Genomic DNA, 23,580 nt, shown 5'->3' with positions numbered 1-23,580 from the left:
GCGGCGGGCGGGCGCGCGGGAGGCGCGGAGGGAGGGTGCCGCGCCGAGGGAAGCGGCCCGCGGCGGAGGGAGGGGAGGCCGAGTCCTGGAAGCGGAGCTCCGCGCTGGGACTGGTTCCTTCGCAGCCATTTTCTGTCCAACCAAACAGCCGATTGGAGACGGGAGCCAACCAGGGCTGCATTGGAGGTTTGTGTCTCGCTTCGGCCAATGATCGCTCCTAAACCGACTCCACTTTAGCTCGAATGAAATGTCCGTCTCCTCCCGGCGCCGTCCCCGCCGCCAACGCCGCCGCGGCCGGGGCCACTCGCCTCCCTCCCGCCCGCCCTCCCGCCCGGGCCGGGGCCGGGGCTGGGGCCGGGCCGGCGCCTGCGAGGCCGCTCCCGCTGCGGGCCCGGCCGGGGAGCGGGCGCGGGGCCGCGGCGCGGCTCTTTGTGCGCCGGGCCGAGGAGCGGCGGGACGCGGGCCAGGCCGCCTCCTGCTCGCCGCCGCCGAGCTCCGGGCCCGAGGCCGAGGAGGGGGCGTCGGGGCACCGTCCGGCCCCCTCTCGGCGGCGCCCCGGCCGGCTCCATTTTGTGCGGGGAGCCGGGCGGGGGGGCATTGGCCCGGACCCCGGTCCCGACCCTGCGCCCTTGGCCGGGCTGCCGCGCGGAGTCCCCGGGGGCGTCCCCCTCCCGCCCGCCGGCTGGCCCTCGGGGGCATGGCGGGGCCGGGCCGCTTTGTCTGCCCCGGCGCCCCGGGCGCGGCGGGCGGGCGGCAGGCGTTGGGCGCGGGCCCGGGCCCGGGCCCTGGGCGGGCGAGTCGGGGGATGCGCGCCAGGGGCGGCCGCCCCGCACCGGCGGGACTGACAGTCGGCCGGGCCGGGCGGTGGGGCCGGGGCCAGCCCGCGCACCTTCGTGGGGAGGAAGCGAGGTCCCCGGGAGGAAGGAGTGGATTTGGTTTCCCCGCAGTCTGGCTTACACGTAAAGAATGCAGCCATCTGGCGGCTTGCGGTCCCTGGACTTGCCCCGAAGGTGGGAAGGAAGCCTTTCGGATTGGACTAAGGTTTTAATCTTCGGTGGGAGGCGGGGAGGATCTGCCGGGCCTGAGGAGCAGTAGTAGTCTTCGAGAACAAAGAATTAGAGAGCACCCACAAGTCGTAATCTTGCCCAAAGTACTGTAACAAGGTAATTAAACAAGGTTAGCTAGCATACGACCTTTAAAAAGATTAGCATCCTACTAACCCGCATGGACTCCCACGGTGCCACGGTTCGTGCCCCGAATCACTGGGGTGGTTTGGGCTTTCTTAGTATGGAAAGTAATCGGCAAAATAAAGTGATAAGATAAACTGATCGATATAAGTGGCACTAATAAATAGGGGTTTTATTTGTAAAGTATTGAAAGTTTAACTAGAATGCCTTAAAAGGCAATTATTCCTTCCCCGCACTGCTCCTGTAGCTTAATTTAAGGATTCTATTGATGCAAAACTCTGGTTGTTGATGCCAAAGAATGGAGGGTGGAGGAAGGGTCTGCTGCTTTTCTTGGATACAAATTTGCATTTCTTCAAACATTAAACAGATGTATGCATTCCCTTGAGCTTTCACATATATCATAACCTGCCTTTAGGAAAATATATACCATATGAGGTGACAGTGTTTATCTTTAATGTATTGAATCTAAATACATACGGAGTCAACTATTTGGGTGAGTGTGATGAGGTGTGTCCCCCGCATCCCCCCCCCACCCCAAGCAAAACACATAAATATATATAGCTCTATTATTTTAAGTGTTCAGGGGATTTTCTTTCTCAAAGACACCCTTAAAAAAAAAAACACGCTTCTAGCTACAAGGAAGGACTCTCCGGGCAGTTTTGGGGGTTAGAAAGAGGACAATATTTAAGAAGAAATTAGACATTGCTTTTAAGATTATAGCAGAATAGACAATGTCATCCTGCCTTTGCTGCCTGGACTGACATCTAAAGAATTCAATTCAGTGGCTACAATTTTTTCTTCTGTTGACTAGATTTCGTGCTTGAATGCATATCATTATTTTCTCTTCCTTTAAAATTAATACTGAAAGGAAATGTTTTTGTTTTGCCCCTCCCCCCAACTTAATTGCTTCACTTGAAAAAAGGAAAAGAACAAATGAGAAATGGAGGTTGTAACATTGTAATTGATACCAATTTATTCAGCTATTTATGCTTTGCAGTGAAAATGAAGTGCTATTCAGATGCAATTTTAGTCCAAAATGGTGGTGCTTTAAAATGATAAATAAAGGTCTTAATTGATCGTGTTCCATGTATGCTTTCTGGGCAGCATGTTTCTTCTTTCAGTATAATCTGAGGTGTTTAATTTAAAAGCATTGTATTCTGAGATATTTTTCTCCCCTTTTGAGTTTTTGGACTCCTAAATTTCACTGTAAAATATTAAGATCATCACCAAGAAATTAAGTTGGGGCATTTGTGTCTTGAGTGTTAATATTTTGAATAATTTAGATGTGTAAATTTTGGTCTCTGGCATATAATCTGGGTGTTGTGATGAATATTTATGATGAACATGACTAAATTCAGGGTTATGTTAGAAAAGCAATTCCTCCTGCCATAGAATTAACTTTTTTGCAAAGTCTCCAAAATATATCTGCCAATTTAAGAAACCTTTATTGGGTGCCTGCTTTTTTGCACTCTATTGAATAAGAATAGTAGACGAAATTATACATGCCTTTTAAATTTTTACTAGGAAGGAAGCCTGTAGGCTATACGTCGTTACTACTAATGGATGTTTATCTTCTAGGTTGAAATTGGGCGAAGGTTAGACACCTTTTAGACAGGTGTTCCTGAATACCACTGGCAACACGGTTCTGACAGTATTTCATAACAGTAAGTACGTTTTACCATTTTGGTTGTTAATTAGATTTGAACAGTAATTAGCTGGGAACAGAATTATAACGGATGTATATTGGAGGTCCAAGGTAGAATGAATGCCTTTCAAGTCTAGACAGGCAGTACCTACTCATTCCTGTTGCTTCCTTCTTTTTAGTGACTTGCATGTATTGTTTCCTGTGGGCCCCTAAGTGCTGTGGAGGCTACAAGATAAAAAGCTTGTCCCAGCTCTTAAGAGGCTGTTTTGCTGGAAGGGCTTTAATGGAACTGAATGCTTAGAGGACATTATGCAGGGAAGGGAAGACGCTGGTTTTAAGGGTAGCACAGGTGAAGAGACACAGGTAGCACAGGTGGGGTCAGTCTGGGTAGCTGGGAATGTCAGGGACATAGCCTTGAAGGCTGAGTGGAGTTTGGATAGGTGCCTATCACCAAAAGCAAAAGCCTGAAAGCAGGGATTAGTAACTTCTGTTTAGGGGACGGGGAGTAGATCTGCATGGTCCAAGTGGGAAAATCCTAGGATAATCTAGTGAGAGATACTACATCTGTGATGTCAGGCACGTCACAACTTCCTTGAGCCGTGACTCATGCCTCACTCCTAAAATAAAAGAGCTGTACCTGGTGATCCTTAAATAAGGCACATTCTAGCACTAAGATTTTTATCAGCCCTGAAGATAGAGTTGGAAACAAGTTTAGTTAGGTTAAATGGGGGATCCGCTCGTGTAAAGCCATGAAAACCTAGGTTTGGATTTGATGCTGAAGACTTTTAAAACCATTATAGGTTCAAGAGCTATAGAAACGGTGTTTCTTATATATATAGAGATCGGTCTTAAAACAGTATGTACCCAGGTACGGTGGGTCGTAATCCAGTGGCAACAGAAAATGGCTGGGCACATCCACAAAACTTATTAAAAGAGGTAACAGTTCAGGTGGAACTTACAGGAGACTGAAGAACGTAAGATGGCACGGGTATAATTAGCCTGGAGTGTGGGATTGAAGTTGTGAAAAGGAGATCAAGGAGTTCTTGTCCATTGTCTCGTTGCAGGACACGGGGAGGGTGAGTTTCCTTTTCCAAAACCTTAAGTTGGCAGTGATGGGCTATCAGACACGTTCTACAGGCACGGCCTGCTGGAGCGGCAGGCAGGATATGGTGGGAGATTTAGGATTTCTAAGCACAGAAGTGATATTTAACGAGTTTTCCTTAAGAGAGTGAGGGAAGAGAGAGAAAACATAACCTGGGATGAAACTAACAATTGGGAGGTGGGGAGGAACAAACCAGGAAAGAACATTGCTTTTGAAATCAAGGGAGAAGAGAATTCCATGTGTGAGTGTGTGGTCCACAGTGGGCAGCACTACTAACAACAGGCAGGTAGGATGAAGGCAAGACTATTGGCAACTTTTGTTTTTTAAGTTTGTTTATTTTTAGAGAGAGGGAGTGGGGGAGGGGCAGAGAGAGAGGGAGAGAGAATCCCAAGCAGGCTCTGCACTGACCTGAGCTGAAATTGCGAGTTGGACACTTAACCCACCGAGCCACCCAGGCGCCCCCGATTATTGGCAGCTTTAAGAGCAGTTTCGGTGTCATGGTGGGGTGGAGAAGCACATGTCCGGGGGTTTAGGAATGGAAAGGTGCATGAGGACCATCAGGGGGAGAATGATAGCTAGACAAGGGTGTGGAGCAGAATTACGGTTTACGAGTCTGTGCGTACTTGTGTGTGTTCAGTGGGGGAGACTAAGCATGTTTAAGAAAGAGTGAAGAAGCTGGTCAAGGAGGACTGAAGATCCGTTAGAGGGGAGGAATCTTTTTGTCATTTCTTCTCCTCAGAGAGATAAAAAGGCATTGGTCCAGAGGACAGGTGACAGTGGTTGTGTGAGAGAGAAAACATGCCTAGAAAGAAGGGTGAGAGCTGTATCTGAAGGGACAAAAATAACACTAGGTTACATTTGTTGAGTTCTTAGTACGTATCCTGCACTTCGCTAAGTATTTCTTACATAATAAATTCACTTCTCATAGCAACTCCATTTAAAAAATGGGCAAGTTGAAGCACAAAGAGGATGGTAAGTAAAGACACAAAACCCGGTGGTCTATCCTGAGAGATCAGGTCTGTCCTGATCACAAACCCAAAACCAGGTGCATGGCTTACACCTCACAGATACTGTCCTGGCTCGAGACGCAGCTTTAAATGTCTTTAATACATGAGGTCAGTAGATCTAGAATTGAGAGAGGGTAAAGTCAAGATTTAGGCTGATGGGCTATGGGAAAAACTAGCAGGAACAAGTACTGTAAAGTACTTGGCATCTGAGACTCTGGATTTAACTCCCATTTACTGTGCCGCCTTTGGGCAAGTCATTAGCCTTCCCTGACCTCAATTTCCTCATCTGTTTCGTGGGGTTGTGAACACTGACTGCATGAGATATTTAGAAACTGTTCAATAAATGTTAAACATACTAAGGAGGGAACTGTTTCCTGCATTTGTGCAAATTATTAATACAATTTAAATACTGCTGTATCACAAAATTACAGAATGAACATGTACTAGCCAGCTATTTCACGTAATATTCTAGAAAACAGTATCAGTTCAACTAAGTAATTAGAATAGTCAATAAAATTAATTTGACGGGAGGGGCGCCTCGGTGGCTCAAGTCGTGATCTCACACTTCTTGGGATAGAGCCCGCCGACGGCACGGAGCCTGCTTGGGATTCTCTCTGTCCCTCTTTCTTTGCCCCTCCCCCACCTGTGTGCACGCACTCTCTCTCAAATCAATAAACATTAAGAAAAACTTAATTTGATGAGACTGAACTACTCTTTGTCTATATTTATTAGTTCTTCTGGATCTAATGATTTGTCATTTTACCCATGTGTTGTCACTCTCCTACATGCTCTTCCCTCTTCGTTGTCCGGATAAAGCCCAACACTTCAGCTTCTCTGTTTTTACACCAGGTACAGATGTGCCACGACTGGACATCCTGGTGCCAGTGCACATTCGTGGTCACCAGCCGCAGCTCCGCTCCTCTCGTGGCTCAGCGCTTCTATTCCCCGCCCTTCCCACTGTCTGTCTCCCCAGCTGCAGCCATTCCAGCAGCGTCCTCTCGGGCCTTCGTCCGGTTCGTTTTCGGTCCGTCACCAGGACTGTCGATTTGACCTCCTACAAGGCTCTTTTCCTCTGCTCCCCTTGTTCCCCAGGGCTGTTGTCTAGGACCAGACACGGGGAATGTTCATCGTCTCGCCTGAAGTCATGCGCTGACCGCAGCCTCATGGTCCTTACTGGTCTTCTGCCTCCATTCTTGCTCCCCTCTGTCCATTTCTACACCGGACTATAGCCAGAGTGATACCGCGAAAAAGAAATCTGATTTGCACAATTCCGCTAAAACTCCCCTTTGATTCGCTCTGACTCACGAGGCACTGCTTGCTCTAGCCTCTACTTAGTTCATTCCAGTTCACCAGTACTATATTTTGTGTTTGCTTTGCCTGGAACATTCTTCTCCCATTTTTCTTTGCCTAACTGATTTCTGTCTTTCAGTCTCCGTTGAAATTTCATTTCCTATGACTGCTTCCTTGACTCCCCAGACTGGTGCGGTCCCTTTTGCAGTAAGCTCTCAAAGCATGTAACACAACACCTTTGTTTTCCTTAGCATTTGGCATTAGCAGTTAGTTAATTGTCATTATTTAATAGCTATATATAACATTTACTGAGTACTGCTATTATACTATGCTAAGTCCTTCCATGGTGAGTCCTGTCTCATCCCACGTGCTCAAGATCTCATGGCAAGTAAGTAGGAAGGAATTCAAACCAGGTGATAGGATTCCAGAGCCTGGGCCTTGGAAGTATTAATAGACTGCATTCCCCAGCCCTTCCCCCTGCTACTAGTTTACGTAATATTTGTCTTCTCTGCAAGATGAGGACAGAGATCTTGTCTGTGTTGTTGACTGCTACGTCACCAGCACATAGCACGGACCTGATAAATACCACGTGCTTGCTTGGTAAATATTTGTTAACTGGCTTGCTTAAAATCTACAGGCTATTTTGTATATTTTTAAAGGAAGTTCAGACCTTGAAAAAGCCTTTGGGATGTATCTAGCAAGTTTCCCTGCCTCCTTTCCCCCTCATATATATGAGTGGCTAGCATAAGCATCAAAGATGAGGCTAATTTGTTGAATACAAGGTACTAAGTTGCCTTGGGGATTCAAAGAAGGGGACACTAATTTTAGGCTTCGAAATGGGGTCTTATCAGAAAGATTTCAGGAGGATGGGGGAACGTTGGGATTAAAGTATGGGGTAGGATTTTCATGGTAGAAAGATAGAGGAGAGGAAGACAGAGGTGTGGTGAAATGACAGAAAAGCTAAGACCTGCAGACCCAAAGACACAGCTAAGCCAGTGCCCTCAGGGTGGATGGGACCCGCCACCTCCTGAGAACACCCTGAGCCACGCGCCAGACATAGCCCCGTAGCAAGTTCCCTTTATTTCATTCTGACAAGTCTGAAATACTTTCAGAAGTATTTCTTGGAAGACTGCCGTTCAGTGGCTAATGCTGTGAATCCAAATGATAATCTTGCTGCTAATCCAGTGCATGAGAAGATAATGTGATTTAAACTTTATGCCTTTAATATTTTTTAATATTAAAAAATGTGTGTTTATAAATTAATTAATCTCTCATATTCCACCCCGCAAAGATTTTTTTTCCAGTTGTAGATTCTGAAACAGCCACTTTGGTTCTTTCTCCGTAACCTTGATCTCCCTTAATCTCCCTTAGGGCACTGGAAAAAACTAGTCAATTCACAGATATCCTCATTGAGCTGTCTTTATGGCTAATAAATCCATCACCATATCTATTAAGGATCACTCTCTTAGTATCTTGTTAGCATTTTAGAATTAAGATAGCATTTTATTTTGGGGTAATGTTTCACATGTTAGCTGTTTAAGATGGGAAAGGTGGTATTATTTCCATTTTATATAGAAATACATTTAATGGGTAGGGATGCTGTTTTCAGGATCAGTAGAAGAGTCCAAATCAGAGCTCACTGCCTGTTGTTTACCACTTCTTAGAAGACACTTAGAAGTGTCATCAATAAACAGGGACCCTTGATACCTAATAATAGGTACTTGCACAAATTACTAAAGGCAGGTGAATTCTATTTTCTAGCCCCTTAGAAAATTATATAAATTATGGAAATGTATCTTTATCTACAATTAAATTAGATACCACAGTCAACAGATGCATCAAAGAAATGCCATGTTTTTGAAGACGTGGAAACTAGCTTGGTTATTTTACTACTAGATGAAAATCTAACAGAGATGGAAAAGACATGTTAACACAAGGGCTTAAATAGTGCAGTCAAAACATTAAGTCCTAGGCCTTGAGAATCCTTTAGGATCAAGTGTCTCTTTTGGATTGGTCTGAAAGCATGTAGAGATTGTATTTAATTTTTGCTACACTTTTTATTCAGGTAATGCGTTTAAAATTTTTCTACCCACAAATAGCCAGTCCCTTCCTGCTTTGAATAGTATTATTTGCAAAGCAGAAAGACTTCTAGGATTTGCTATGTTGGTGACATGGAATGGAGACAGTTCAGGGTTAGGGTTCAGTTTTCTCTAGATTTTCCCTCTTAGAATTCTTTTAGCTTTGAGCAAACTTAATTAAGCAGGCTTCTTTTAAAATAAAGTCACTTTAATTCTCATTCTGGTCTATGGTTATATGTAGATGTCCAATCTCCCTGACCCCTCCTTTTCTTTGTCCTTAAAGGATCTAAAGTTTGAGGGCGGGAGAAACTGTTGACTAGATTTAGAGATGACAGCCTCATCAAAACATGGGTGTGCTTATAAACATGGAGAACAAACTGAGGGTTGCTGGAGGGGTTGTGGGAGGGGGGATGGGCTAAATGGGGAAGGGGCATTAAGGAATCTACTGAAATTATTGCTTCACTGTATACTAACTAATTTGGATGTAAATTTTAAAAAATAAAAAATAAAGTTAAAAAAAAGGGGTGTGCCTTCGGGTTGCATGGGTACAGATGTGTGCAAGGAATCCATATGCTTCCTATACCAGACGACAGTTTGAATCAAGACATTGTCCCTTGAACTTCTGTGAGACAGCAGAGACAGTTTGCAGCAGGCGCAAGAGGGTTTGCGTAGGGATAACAGGCTTTACTGTAGCAGGAGAGTGGAAAGTGATGGACACGGGTGCTTGTAGGTGACTGCTGAGCTGGTTTTGGCTTTGCTTTTCATTCCAGGGATAAGCTAGGTTCTAAGTCGGGGTTGTCTGCACTATACGTGAGGCTTACGGAATTGAAAAGAAAGAGCTGTGTGTTTTAGATTCATTTCCTCGTTTTGTTTCTCCGTTGGTCTCGTGCTTATCAGTTATGGAGGGTGGATAGGGGAATTTTGAATCATTGGGAAATTATCCAAAGGTTTCCAAATCAAGAAATATAAATGTTTTCTTTTAGTAAGCTTAAGGACTTGAAAACTAATTGACCCACCCTGTGACAGCTTATGAGGATTGAATCTAGTATGCTTTTTTAATACAAGTTTTACTGAAGGGTATTGCAAACCTTTTTCTCCTCGTAGATGGATGGCGACAGTGCTACAACAGACGCTTCTCAGCTGGGCATCTCTGCGGACTACATCGGGGGAAGCCACTATGTGATACAGCCCCACGATGGTAGGAAAGCTACGAGTAAAACACTGACTGGCAGAAGTAACTTAGTGGAAATCATATTACCGTCACGTTGTAGGTTACTTGGGTCTTTACGGGAAAGTTAGCAATCTTGTGTCAAAGGTCAGTGATGGTCTAAGAAGATGTATCATGCTTTTTTTATTAGAAATAGTCTTCAAAAGAATGATGAGTTCTAGAAAAGAATTCTATAAATAAAGTATGCCTTTTAAAAACTGGTACCGTTTCTTTAAAAATTTGTTACTGATGTCCTACTTAAGTACTGAGTATGGCACATTCTTTTTCAGTTGATACAGTAAAAAATTCTTTAGAGGGTGAGTTCCTAGCTATTATATTTCTAGTACTTACGAACAGACTTATTTTTGTTTTTCATTAAGTATTAAGTTTGATCTGTGTCAGCTATTAGGATGGCAGTGTCATGTCGGCCTGTGAGAAGTAATTTACTTTGTGGCATTCTGATGTGTAAGATTAAAAAACACTAAGATATATTTTTTTAGAAGGCAGTTGGGGGTGGGTGAGAAGTGACCTCATCCTAAGACAGACACACATAAAAATGTAACTTGAATCAGCTTAAGTGCCTTTCTTTTTTAATACACATAAATAGTGGGAAGTTTACTTACAAGATACTGTATTTAGTCATAAAAGGATATTACTGGTATTGTGAAACCTTCAGTTATATCTAAATCTATACAATTTGAGAATTCGCTTTTTGTAAGATCGCTGGATCGGTGCAATAGCTTTGTTCAAAAACTTAGTATCAACCTAATTGGGTCAGTAATATTCAAGGCCACTTTTCCATTCTGTATAAACTTGGCCTTGGGTAAACATATAAATAACCTCCTAATCTAGCAATATGAAAGGAACCCTCAGTCATAGTCTGTAAGTTTTCCAGCTAAGTTATGTAATAAGTATTTCTGAGTACCCCTTCTATGGAAGATGCTATACCAAGTTCTAGGAAGTACACAAAGCTGATCCCTGGCCTCTGGTAGCAAACATCTAATAGGGAGGATGAGAAATAAAAAGAATTCTAAAATGTGTCAGAAAAAACACAGAGCAATCCTGTGATATTTTTGTGAAAGGAGAGATCACTTCTGAAGGTGCTGTGGAGATGTTTCTGAGCTTTTTGGAGAATGGATAGGTGAGGTTTTTAGTAGGCAGATCTGAGGACAAAAGTGTTTGAGGCAGTGGGTTGGAAATTAAGGAGTGGGTTTGGTTATGGCTATGAGAAAACCGTGAAAAGAACTGCTACCCTCCTCCCTAAAAATGCCTAAGAAATGAACCAGGATGTTCTGAACTTAGATTGTTTCAGGTAGTCTTCTCTACGACGAAGTAAAGGTTGTGAGAAACGTTAAACCTGAGTTCTTTTTATTTCTTTAGATACGGAGGACAGCATGAATGATCATGAAGACACAAATGGTTCAAAAGAAAGTTTCAGAGAACAAGATATATATCTTCCAATTGCAAACGTAGCAAGGATAATGAAAAACGCCATACCTCAAACGGGAAAGGTAATGCAGGGGAGACATTTTACCCGGCTTGCTTTTTCCAGGGGAAAGGGGAATGTAAACTGCATGAATATGTATATACAGTTTCTGTATATAGTCAGCTATTGTTTTCAGTCCTTTAGTCTCTCTTTCTCTCTTTCAGTTCTACACCCTTAGTTACTGGACAGTATTCCATTTTCAGTTCCCGCGGCCCCCGGTGCTTCCCCCTCCCCCACCTGAAGCAGATAAAGTAGAATTAAGAATCTTTTTAAAATATCAGGTTTGCCAAAATGAACAAATCAGGAGACTATAGATGCTGAGAGGATGTGGAGAAACGGGAACCCTCTTGCACTGTTGGTGGGAATGCAAACTGGTGCAGCCGCTCTGGAAAACAGTGTGGAGGTTCCTCAAAAAATTAAAAATAGACCTACCCTATGACCCAGCAGTAGCACTGCTGGGAATTTACCCAAGAGATACAGGAGTGCTGAGGCATAGGGGCACTTGTACCCCAATGTTTATAGCAGCACTCTTCAACAATAGCCAAATTGTGGAAAAAGCCTAAATGTCCATCAACTGATGAATGGATAAAGAAATTGTGGTTTATATACACAATGGAGTACTACGTGGCAATGAGAAAGAATGAAATATGGCCCTTTGTAGCAACATGGATGGAACTGGAGAGTGTGATGCTAAGTGAAATAAGCCATACAGAGAAAGACAGATACCATATGGTTTCACTCTTATGTGGATCCTGAGAAACTTAACAGAAACCCATGGGGGAGGGGAAGGAAAAAAAAAAAAAAAGAAGTTAGAGTGGGAGAGAGCCAAAGCATAAGAGACTCTTAAAAACAGAACAAACTGAGGGTTGATGGGGGGGTGGGAGGGAGAGGAGGGTAGGTGATGGGCATTGAAGAGGGTATCTTTTGGGATGAGCACTGGGGGTGTTGTATGGAAACCAATTTGACAATAAATTTCATATATTAAAAAAAAAACAAAAAAATGAAATAAAATATCAGGTTTGGGCAGATGGAGTTGTAACTTCTATAATGTTGCAGCAAAATTGGGTCTTTTTTTTTTTTTTAAGATTTTATTTTTAAGGAATCTCTACACCCAGCTCAAACTCAACAACCTCAAGATCAAGAGTCGCATGCTCCACCAACTAAGCCAGCCAGGTGCCCCCAAATTGGGTCATTTTGGACTGATACAGAAAAATCCTTATATTTGGAAGCAGCTATTTTTGTACAATCGTAAATACTAACACACTTTTGAAGTTAACAGGCAGGATTCTGTTTTAAGTAGTTCTGTCTTGAGACAAACAATCATATAGACTGTCATTGTCACTCTACTCATCACTTGGTCTGAATTAAAATCCACACTTTTTATATTATATATAATGCAATAAACTTTCTCACTGCAGCTTATAAAGTACTTGTGAAAGTAATAAAGATCACAAATAAATAGATTATTAAAATACATCACTAAGGGGGTCCCTGGGTGGCTCATTCGGTTGAGCATGTGACTCCGGTCATGATCTCATGGTTTGTGAGTTTGAGCCCTGCCTTGGGCTGTGTGCTGACAGCATGGAGCCCACTTGGGATTCTCTCTCTCCCTCTCTCTCTACCCTTCCCCTGCTCGCACGCTCTTTCTCAAATAAATAAACTTAAAAATATGCATTGCTAAGCCTAGAAGTTCCCATGTGAGAGGTCCTCCTTATGTTTTAAGGGGAAATAAATCAGAGCTGCTGATTGTTGTTGAAATAGGTTAAGGCTGCATGCCTCAGCCACCGGCCACGTACGGTTATTGAGCACTTGAAATGTGGCTGGTCTGAATTAAGATGTGCTGTAAATGTAAAACATACTTCACATAGTGAAGGTTTCATATGAAAAGAAGAATGAAAATCTCTCCCATTTTAAAATGGATGCTGTGTTTAAATGTTAGATAATAACTTGGATTTGTTAGGTTAAATAAAATCTCAAAATTCATTTCACCTGTGTTATTTGTATTTAAAAAATTTTTTTTAATATATATATATATACTTTTGAGAGAGAGAGACACAGAGCACAAGTGGGGAAGGGACAGAGAGAGGGAAACACAGAATCTGAAGCGGGCTCCAGGCTCTGAGCTGGCAGCACAGAGCCCCACGTGGGGCTCGAACCCACGAACTGCGAGATCACGACATGAGCCAAAGTCGGACATTTAACTGACTGACCCACTCAGGCGCCCCTCACCTGTGTTTTTAAACCTAGCTACTAGAAAACCTAAAGTTATGTATACAGCTTGCATTATAGTATCTTGCCTGACTGCATTTATGCAGCTCTTGTTTGCTTTTCTCTGGGATATAAAATAGGCATGGAGAAAGAAAACAGTATGTTTCAGCAAGGATTTTTGTTACTCCTGTTAGAAGTGACTTGGAATTGTACAATTTAATTCATTAGCTTTACTTTGAAACCCCACACCCTTAAAAGAATTCTCGCTTTTATAATGAGGTAGCCAGTGTGCCTCTTTTTGGTGGGCTTTTTAATAAACTCAAAGCCTGTACCTGACACTCTGGATCTTCAGTAGTAAAAATGTCGCCAGATGTCACTATTGTAAGCCTTACGTGAATTCAGTGTTTTGTCTTTTTAAAATTTTCCAGTGTCCTTATTTGCAGAAATGCTAGGGCAGAGAAGCGACCCCTAAGTGTAGCCCCGCAGTACACTATATACACAGGAGACTGATTTTCTTGGGGCACCTGCTTAGTAAGTGTTCGCCTTTATGGGATGGTAAGGACAGCCAGTGGTTGCTTCTATGCCTAAATTGTATCTGTTTCCTGTGAATAGTTGTCAAGGCTTCTCTCACTTGTATTCGAGTTTTTGTTCTCATTCCAAAGGTTGGAATTTTGATAGCACACAATTTGTCAACGTTATTAGCATATATTTCAGAGATTAAATGTTAACAGCCATAAACTGAAATTTATAGTCTTCTGAATACCCTTTTATTTCTGCAGGTTGTTAGGAAGGGGGTGGTTACATTCCCTGCAGATTTACCTGTGATTTTTCTCTTCAGATTGCAAAAGATGCCAAAGAATGTGTTCAGGAATGTGTAAGTGAGTTCATCAGCTTTATAACATCTGAAGCAAGTGAAAGATGCCATCAGGAGAAACGGAAGACAATCAACGGAGAAGATATTCTCTTTGCCATGTCTACCTTAGGCTTCGACAGTTACGTAGAACCTCTAAAATTATACCTTCAGAAATTCAGAGAGGTAAATAAACTGTCTTCCATTATGCTTTTAAGAAACTAAGATATACGATTTGCTTTAACTTTTTAAATGTATCATTCATCAGAAGAAGTATATGGTCACTTCTATTACTGTATTTAAATAGTAAGTCCTTTCTTTTTCCCTTTATTACTAATGACATCATAGTTATGTAATGATTAAGAGCACGGACTCTGGATTCCAGCCACCCGGAGGCTGGTTCCAAGCTCCACCACCTGTAACCTCTGGGACCCTGGGCAGATTATTTCAGTAGGTTAGGCCTTGGTTTCCTGGTCTGTAAAGTGACACGAGTAATAGCACCTACCTCACAGAGTTACTGAGAGAACTAAGTCAAATAGTCTACGTACAGCACTTAGCTTGGCTGATCGTGAGCACTCAATGGTAACACGCTGTTATTATGATTAATTTAAAAGAGGGAGCATCTCAAAGCTTGAGGTCTTGCAGATGAGAAAAACGGAATTATAACTATCCTTTTTTATTGGTTAAATTCTTCCGCATTTCTTACTGGGTTTATCTTTGCCCATGGTACGAATTTTGTGGAAATAAATTGAGATCAGCGTATTTATTTCCACACTACCACTTGGGTGTCAGATTCACATTGCTTTCAAAATACTTCCTTAATAGCTTTAATGTTAGAACCCCATTAAATTAGTGACTTAGCATCGAGTGATTAAAGTAGGAAGAGAATGTGTTAAATTCTTCACAGTACTTTTCCAAATCTTCTGCATCATAGAACCTTAGAAGTGGATGGAAACTTAGAGCTCTATGGTACAAACTATAATCTTGATTTAGGAATTTGAAACTTTAAATTTGCTATTATAGTGCTGTACTGTCCAGTTGGCTGAGAGCTTTATATGTATATAGTTAAATGATAACTTGGATCATTTATAGTAGATTTATGGGCTGAATATTTATAGTGCTTTTCAACAGACTACTTCATCTGTAAATAGACTTCTATTTTCCTTTTGATGCAGTGTGGAATTAGAATGATTTTATTTTTATCTGTAAATATTTTAGATTTTCTAGGTCATTACTAACGCTGCCTTGTGATGATTACTGCTTATATAAAAAGTTAGCATTTTGAAGGGCCTCTTTGTATGTAATTAACCAGAAGTGTTAATACTCTGTGCAGTGTTTGTAATAATAGAAACTCCTAATTTTAGGAAACAAGCATTCTCATCTAGAAAACAGTGTCTTTTGAATGCCAGTGATTACTTTTTTGATTTGTCCTTCCCCAGGCTATGAAAGGAGAGAAAGGAATTGGTGGAGCAGTCACAACTACAGATGGATTAAGTGAAGAACTTACAGAGGAGGCATTTAGTAAGCAGTGTTATGATACGTTTATGCAACTGAATGTGTTCTTATAAGTCACGTAGTTTGTTAGCAGTGACTAATACTAAACGTGGGGGTACTTTTGGACCATCAGCCCTGAGGATTCTGACACAGCACTTCTTTAGTTCATGCCCTTATATTTGAAGTCAGTGAGGGATGAGTATAGAGATTGAAATTCTGCCGACATTATAACCTTTCACCCATAGTTCTGATTTCAGTAGCCCCTAGTTTTTGCTTTAAGATTTCACATGAGATAGGAATATTGAGAATTGTAGTTTGTAATATAAAATCTGTGATTTAAATAAATTTGAACTGATGGGTTTTTTGAAAAAAATTTGAATAGGGGCACCTGGCTGGGTTAATCAGTGGACCGTGCATCTCTTAATCTTGGGGTTGTGAGTTTGAGCCCCATGTTGGGTGTACACATTACTTTAAAATAAAAAATTTGTGGGGGCACCTGGGTGGCTTAGTCGGTTAAGCATCCAAGATTTCGGCTAAGATCGTGATCTTGCGTTCCTTGAGTTCAATCCCTGCGTCTGGCTCTGTGCTGACAGCTCAGAGCCTGGAGCCTCCTTCAGATTCTGTGTCTCCCTCCCTCTCTGCCCCTCCCCCACTTAACGCCCTGTCTTTCTTTCTCTCTCAAAAATAAATGAGCATTAGAAAAAGAAAATTAAAAAAAATAAAAAATCTGGAGAAAAAACCCTGAATATTGTCATACGGGTGAAATAAGAGGTCTATGGTGACTCTGTGTCTCATATAAAATTTATAGGCATATATTTTCTTTTTCTCATACGTAAAATATATACTGCTTAGTTATGGAAGTGTGGCTCCCAGCCAGGCCTATGGTGTAGATCTACTTAATGAATTAGAAACTCCATCCAGTCTCTCTGCAGATTTGTACACATGGGCAGTTAGCTCAAGTGCATTTAATTTTACTTTATTTTTAGTTTATTTATTTTGAGAGAGTAGGGAGGGGCAGAAAGAAAGGGAGAAAGAATCCCCAGCAGGTTCCACACTGCCAGTCCAGAGCCCAACGCAGGGCTCAAACTCACAAACTGCAAGATCATGACCGGAGCCAAAATCAAGAGTCGGATACTTAACCGACTGAGCCACCCAGGCGCCCCAGCTCAAGTACATTTTGGAGAAATGAAAATTCAGAAAATTGAAAACTGCAATAGGAAAAATGTACTTTTTAGGGAGTTTTTTTTTCCTAAAATGCTAAATGTGGGGGTTTATGATTTTGTCCAAGATGACATTGATTAGTGGCAGAATTGTAATGAGACATTAATGGCATGACCTAAGGTTCAGATCGAGAGAGTAGATGTAATTCTTTTCCTGCTTTAACTTTATCTTCCAGCTAACCAGTTACCAGCTGGCTTAATAACTGCAGATGGTCAACAACAGAATGTTATGGTTTATACAACGTCATACCAACAGGTAAAATACAACCTTCTTTGTATTTTAAATTATTGTAAAAAATTGATTGTACCCATTGATTTTTATCGCAGGTAGTCAATTTCAGCACATTACAGTTGACCCTTCAACAACACGGGTTTGAACTGCACTGGTCCGCTTAATTATTTATTATGTTTATTTATTTTTTGAGATAGAGATAGAGACAGCATATAAGCAGGGGGGAGAGAATCTCAAGCAGGTTCTGCACTGTCAGCACAGAGGCCAACACAGGGCTCGAACTCATGAACTGTGAGATCATGACCTGAGCCAAAATCAAGAGTCGGACATTTAACCAACTGAGCCACCCAGGCACCCCTACACCAGTCCACTTATATGCGGATTTTTTTTACAGTACTATAAATGTGTTTTCCTTATAATTTTCCTAATAACATTTGCTTTTCTCTGATTTTGTTGTAAGACTATAGCATATAATACATGTAACATAAAGTATGTGTTAATTGATTTTATGTTATCAGTAAGGCTCTGGTCGACAGGCTATTAAATTTTGGGGGCGGTCAGAAGTTACATGAAGATTTTCAACTGTGCAGAGGTTGGCTCACCTAACCCTTGTGTTATTCAAGGATCAATTGTGTTGTTATTATTAAGGACCTGATAAAGAAAGTTGTTAAAAAATTGCTTTCTCAAAATATATAATTGTGTATTCTCTTACTAATTAAATATGTACACACATATTCGTATCTGCATAGATTTCTAGAGAGATGCATTAAGAAATTATTAAAGTAGCTCCCTTGGGTAGAGAGAATGATTTGAGAGTGGGAAGTAGATTTCTTTTTCATTGCCGATTTTTATTCTTTTTTTTTTTTTTAATTTTTTTAACGTTTATTTATTTTTATTTTATTTATTTTTTTTTTTTAATTTTTTTTTTTTCAACGTTTATTTATTTTTGGGACAGAGAGAGACAGAGCATGAACGGGGGAGGGACAGAGAGAGAGGGAGACACAGAATCGGAAACAGGCTCCAGGCTCTGAGCCATCAGCCCAGAGCCTGACGCGGGGCTCGAACTCACGGACCGTGAGATCGTGACCTGGCTGAAGTCGGACGCTTAACCGACTGCGCCACCCAGGCGCCCCTATTTATTTTTATTTTTGAGACAGAGAGAGAGAGAGCATGAATGGGGGAGGGTCAGAGAGAGAGGGAGACAGAGAATCTGAAACAGGCTCCAGGCTCTGAGCTGTCAGCACAGAGCCCGATACGGAGCTTGAACTCACAGACGCGAGATCATGACCTGAGCTGAAGTCGGACACTTAACCGACTGAGCCACCCAGGCGCCTCTCCTATTTTTATTCTTTAAATGCTTATAACATGTTATTTGAAAATTATTTTTAAAATCCTGCTCAATTTAAATTTTCTAATCTTAGATTTCTGGTGTTCAGCAAATTCAGTTTTCATGATCTGAAGAAATGGTGGAATGGGAGTGGAGAGAAGCGAGTCTGTACGATTCCGGAACCAGAGACATTAGAAGGAAATGACTGGGGAAAGATGTCTCTTTGTATATTAAATAGCTGTAATGTAGCTTCCTGATGCTTGACTAATTGAGGTGTTAATTCTGACTTGAGAATCTTTTTCATGAATGATTTTAAAGAAAAATTTGGATTTTAAAGGTATTAAAATATTTTTGTTTTGTATGAGAGTTTGTCGCTCTGTATGACTCCTGTATGCATTGTATATTGCAATTTATTACTGTCAGAGATTTGTAGACAGTTTCTTATTTTCATATTGAATCATGTTACTTTTGTAATTCAAGTAAGCAGCTGGGTTAATTCATGATGTTTGCCCTTTTAATAAAATATAAGGGTAGAGTTCATTTTGAATGCAAGTTGCCTTTATTATAAATTTGAGTTTGTCTTGGTTATATAATATCTTGCATGGTAACCTAGCTAGATTTTTAGCATTTGCCATATTTATTAAAATTAATTTTTTGTAAAACATTCATAGCTTAAGCAGCACCATTTTTTACAAAATGTAATTGAAAAATTAAGTGTGAATGCAGAAGCAAATATTGTCTGCCCTATTAAACTTGGTGCCCTTTAACAGTGTTTACACTGTTCATTGTGCCTGTTAAGATAGTTTTAGTTTATTGGAGCTTTTGTTAGGACTAGATTTGTTTTTGAGCTACATTATTATGAATGTTGGGATTCATTTAAGTTTAATGTAGTCCTAGTGCTCTTGAAATGGTGCCCCTTTCATTTTTATATGATTTTTCCAAAGCATCTCTTCAAATACTAGAGTATCCTCTTCCAGAAGAGGAATTTTATAGTCTGATGGTAAATGTCCTCATTTTACCTTTTTAATTGAAACGTCAAGTTTCCTGTTACACTCTGGGAACCAGGAAGCGTTCGACATCCTCACGTGTCCACAGACCTTTTTCCGCATGGGTGAGTGAATGCAGTGAAGAAGAGTGAGTGCTGCGGACGGATGGCGGACGGACGGACGGACGCTGTGAAACAGAAGCCCCAGCTCCGAGTGCGCCACCGTCTCGATCTCTGCAATAAACTTAAGACAGTTTGACTTTGTATAATTTAGTAGTATGTGCTCGAGTTGTTCCTTTTTTAAAGTGAGGATTTGTATTTCCTCCTTTCTGTTGGTAATTGAACTGTTTTGTTTTGTTTAATATCAACAATTGCTATTGTACAGTTTGCCTAAAAGGCAGTTTGAATGTCATCTTGGAAGGACACTCAAATTTATAAGATAAAAGCAATTTCACAGATACAGGCTGAACAGAAATATTTACTTTGCCAGAAGGCGCCTTTGGGGGCACATCTGGACTAATCTGAGGTTAAGAACTCCCTCACTACCCTCCCATTTAAAAGATAATCCTCATTACAGAAAATTCAAATAGGCAAAAAAAGGAGGGGCATTAAGCAAAATCAACTATCATCCTACTATGCTGAAATAACCAATGTTAATATTTTGGTAAATATCATTAGTCCTTTTACTTTGCTAAATATGTATATTTTTATAAAAATGGGCTCATACTTGCATACTGTTTTGTAACCTGCTTTTTTCACTTAACAATATATTGTAAACATCTTTCCCGGGTCATTACATGGTCTTTTATTTTTATTCATTTATTATTCTGTTGTATGGCTGAACCGTAATTTATTTAATCCTCTATTGGACATTTTGACTATATGCATCTTTTCACAGTTATAAACAACACTTCACTGAATCTTGTGTACATCGATGACTGTTTTCTTGAAATAAATTCTTGGAAGTAGTATTGCTAGGTTAAACAGATACATAAAAATTGAAGGCCTTTGATACTTCTCTATTAATGTATTTATGAAATAGTTTCTACTTGATCCAGGCAGCATATCACTATATAACTGATAAAGGCCCTTGGTCTTTGATTATCAGACTCTTCCTCTAAAATCAGTTTAAAGATGACAACTTTAAGACTTGTATCAGTACAAACCACAACAAATGTCTAAAGTTAGTAATTGGTTGGTAGTACTGAAACTTGAGGTAAAATCAGGTCAAGTCTGGGTTACGTGGCCTTCATTCTCTGAAAGGACACTGGCACCCTGCTGGGGTCAGGTACGCAATCTCCTTCCATGCACGGGAGAGGCAGTGTCGGCTTCTTCCTTGGCCTGGGTTGCATTTAATTGCATGTCACATTTTCTTCCCCTAGAACTTCTTAACCAAATAAGCTTGTACATTAACCTAAAAGTGTTTTCTTTACAACTCTGGAGATACTGATTTTATGAGTATTTAAGAGAGAGATGGGCTTCAGTGACTAAGTCATAGGTGGAAGGACGTTCGTAACCTCGGTCTTCCCCCTCACTACCTCATTCTAACACAGATGCTTTAGTCCAGAGAGAATTTTGCATGTTACCTTCCCAATGTCATATACTTGAGTATGATGATGTAAGCTATTTGTGTTTCTTTTCCTCCTACAGTGTAATATCCATGCAGTATTTTTTTTTTTTCTTCCAAAACATGCCTTATTGCCTGTTTTCTAGATTGCCTTAGTGGGATGAAGGAATGCCAGTTACCTTTAATGATTCCGGCTGAACCTAGTTATGAGGGCCCAACTAAAAGGATTTCTGCAACAGTATCAATTAAGCATGACAAATGAAAAAAAATCATTTCTAACATACGCCAAGAATAAAACCTTGAGTACAAGATTTTTAAAAAATACGTATTTTCTCTTTAGCGTAAGTCATTTTATCAGTAGTCCAAAACAAGACCATATTTGTTGCTTTATATGATAAAATACATTCTGAATCACTCACATGATACTGGGTAAGCTCTATACCAAAAGCTAGGCTATCTTAAATATGTATGTTTGGTTTCCCTGAATTAGACAATTTATGTTTAGGTATATTGACCCTAAACTCATATTAAGTCTTAGTGTGCTCATGAGTAAAAAATAGAACAATCCCAACTAATACTCAGTTTTAATTTATGGTTTCTTTTAGAGCTGGATGTACTCCTTTGCTCACTACAGGTTTAGCTTCCTCTTGCTTGTTAGGCTCCAATCCTGATTTCTTGGCTCCTTGTGCCAAGTGCTTTGTATCTTCTGCCCTCCCCACCATGGCCTTAAACACATATGCTTCCCTCTGCCTAGAACATTCTTTCTCTTCCTGTGCCTGGCTAAGTCTCACCCTTCAGATTTTAGCTTAAACTCCATTAGGAAAGCCTTTAAAACTTGTTAAACCTTCGTATTACCACATAGAGAAAGTGTCACCACCCCAAACCGAGTAGGTTTGTACACAGCCTATATGTTGGCTGCTACAGCCCCTTAGACGTTTCTTTTAAGACAATGCTGCTTTTTATACCTGATTTTAAGGATTTTAAAACCAGAAGGCAGAATCTCTTCAAGTCATGGGCCACAGATGACATTGGGATGGGTCCGTTTCTCTGGCTGCTGGCTATCACCTTTCAAGATGTAGGCTTGCCTAACAACACAGTTCCAGCTTTCCCTGACCGGCTCCAGAGTCCGTTTCCTTTGGCACAGCACGGTAGATGGATACCTGTGCAAAGCAACGTATTGTAAAAACTCCTTGGCCAAGGTTCATGCCAGCAAGCGTGCCAAATGACGGCAGTAAACTACGTGCTGGCTCTGTAGAAACCTAATGGCCATCAGGGGTGGAAATGACAAGTGGACAGGTAACTCCTCCATCTTTCACAACAATACAGAAGATGACAGTATTGTGACAGGGCAGAGTGCACACTATTGGCTCTTGGCAGGTATAATTTAGGTCTTCCTTGAGTGTCCTCTAAGAGCAAACAGTAAGTCTTTGGCACCTATTTTCCAGGGCTCAATTTCAGAGTATATCTGAATGAAAGATACTTCAAAACTTTAAGCACCAGGTACTTGCTTGAAAACACATTGCGGGGCACCTGGGTGGCTCAGTCATTTAAGTGTCCGACTTTGGCCCAAGTCATGATGATCTCCTGGTTCACGAGTTTGAGCCCTGTGTCGGGCTCTGCTGACAGCTCAGAGCCTGGAGCCTGCTTTGATACTGTGTCTCCCTCTCTTCCCCTCCCCTAATGGTACTGTCTCTCTCTCTCTCAAAAATAAATTTTAAAAAATATTTTAAAAATTAAAAAACAAAACACATCACTAGGCAAAGACAAGTCATAACGGATGGTGCCTTACAGCCAGGGCAGGTATGCCAAGGGGGCCTATTCTCGCATACATAATGCCCAATATTCTGGTCTGCAAGAGACCAAGACCAAATCCTTATCTCAGACCAAAGCAATCTCTAATCAAAGAACAGAAAGAAATATTTGAGCTAACAGCCATTTAAGAAAATGGCAGAGTCATTCCTCACTTTGGAGGAAAAGTAGAACTTTAAAAAAATGGGTTCTTTGTGTACATTCCCAACCTTGCAAGTAGCAGTACCCATACCACAGGAGTATTACCCTGCAGGACAGTGTGAAGGAGAGAACTAAGCAACCTATAGTTTTTTATGGAGCACAAACTGCTGTGTGAGCAGGAATACTCACATCAAGGGCAGAGGGAAACAAATTCTAGTTTAGACTTCATTTCTTGAGAGTAAGGCAGTCTAGATACCCTCAATGACTCCTGGTTCAAAAAAACCAAATGCCGGGGGCGCCTGAGTAGCTCATTCGGTTAAGCATCCGATTCTTGATTTCAGCTTAGGTCATGAACCCAGGGTTGTAGGATCGAGCCCCATATTGGGCTCTGCGTTGAGCATGGAGCCTGCTTTCTCTCCCTCTCTCCCTCTGCTCTTCTCCCCAACTCATGCGCGTGCTCTCTCTCTCTCTCTCTCTCTCTCTCACTAAAAACAAAACGAATGCAAATGCTGAATAAGACAAAGTAATATTAGATAATATATTTAAAATATATCACTGCATTGACACGAAAGTAGGCAAAACTCCACAAAAATGAAGTGAAAACAGGAAAGCTGTGAGGTAAGCCAGCACCAAAGCCTGCTTTTGCCCCAAGAGTTCTGTTGAACTCTGGAGACCATGAACTGATGGGAGTGGAGGGGGACTGGACATAAAGCCTAAGGCTCACCTAGGCTGGAGTCTGGTAGGA

At 41.3% G+C, this 23,580-nt stretch overlaps 2 protein-coding genes across 6 annotated transcripts in view; one reads left to right on the top strand and one right to left on the bottom strand.

Annotated features, from left to right (window-relative positions):
- The first annotated feature begins 47 nt into the window (after positions 1 to 47).
- NFYB (nuclear transcription factor Y subunit beta) lies at positions 48 to 20,238 on the top strand. 3 transcript variants are annotated; one of them, XM_042947566.1, is made up of 8 exons: positions 48 to 186; positions 2,766 to 2,851; positions 9,414 to 9,507; positions 10,897 to 11,027; positions 14,049 to 14,246; positions 15,500 to 15,581; positions 16,951 to 17,030; positions 18,428 to 20,238. In XM_042947566.1, the coding sequence occupies exons 3-8, from the start codon at positions 9,414 to 9,416 to the stop codon at positions 18,458 to 18,460; spliced, it is 618 nt and encodes a 205-aa protein (XP_042803500.1). In that variant the 5' UTR covers positions 48 to 186; positions 2,766 to 2,851; the 3' UTR covers positions 18,461 to 20,238. The 3 variants fall into 3 exon arrangements, with proteins under 3 accessions (XP_042803500.1, XP_042803501.1, XP_042803502.1); XM_042947567.1 differs by lacking the exon at positions 48 to 186 and adding an exon at positions 867 to 1,010; XM_042947568.1 differs by lacking the exon at positions 48 to 186 and adding an exon at positions 1,019 to 1,163.
- Positions 19,488 to 23,580, bottom strand: part of HCFC2 (host cell factor C2) — a 48,913-nt gene continuing 44,820 nt past the window's right edge. For 2 of the 3 annotated variants that reach the window (XM_042947563.1, XM_042947564.1), the window contains one exon: positions 20,228 to 22,045. In XM_042947563.1, the coding sequence (XP_042803497.1) occupies positions 21,954 to 22,045 (92 nt within the window). In that variant the 3' untranslated portion in view covers positions 20,228 to 21,953. Of the gene's footprint in view, positions 19,563 to 20,227; positions 22,046 to 23,580 lie in introns of those variants that run through there. The other variant, XR_006205066.1, reaches the window with a different exon arrangement.

The sequence above is a fragment of the Panthera leo genome, chromosome B4, assembly GCF_018350215.1.
Source record: "Panthera leo isolate Ple1 chromosome B4, P.leo_Ple1_pat1.1, whole genome shotgun sequence".
Lineage (NCBI taxonomy): Eukaryota > Metazoa > Chordata > Mammalia > Carnivora > Felidae > Panthera > Panthera leo.
This window is presented reverse-complemented; position numbering and strand designations above follow the sequence as displayed.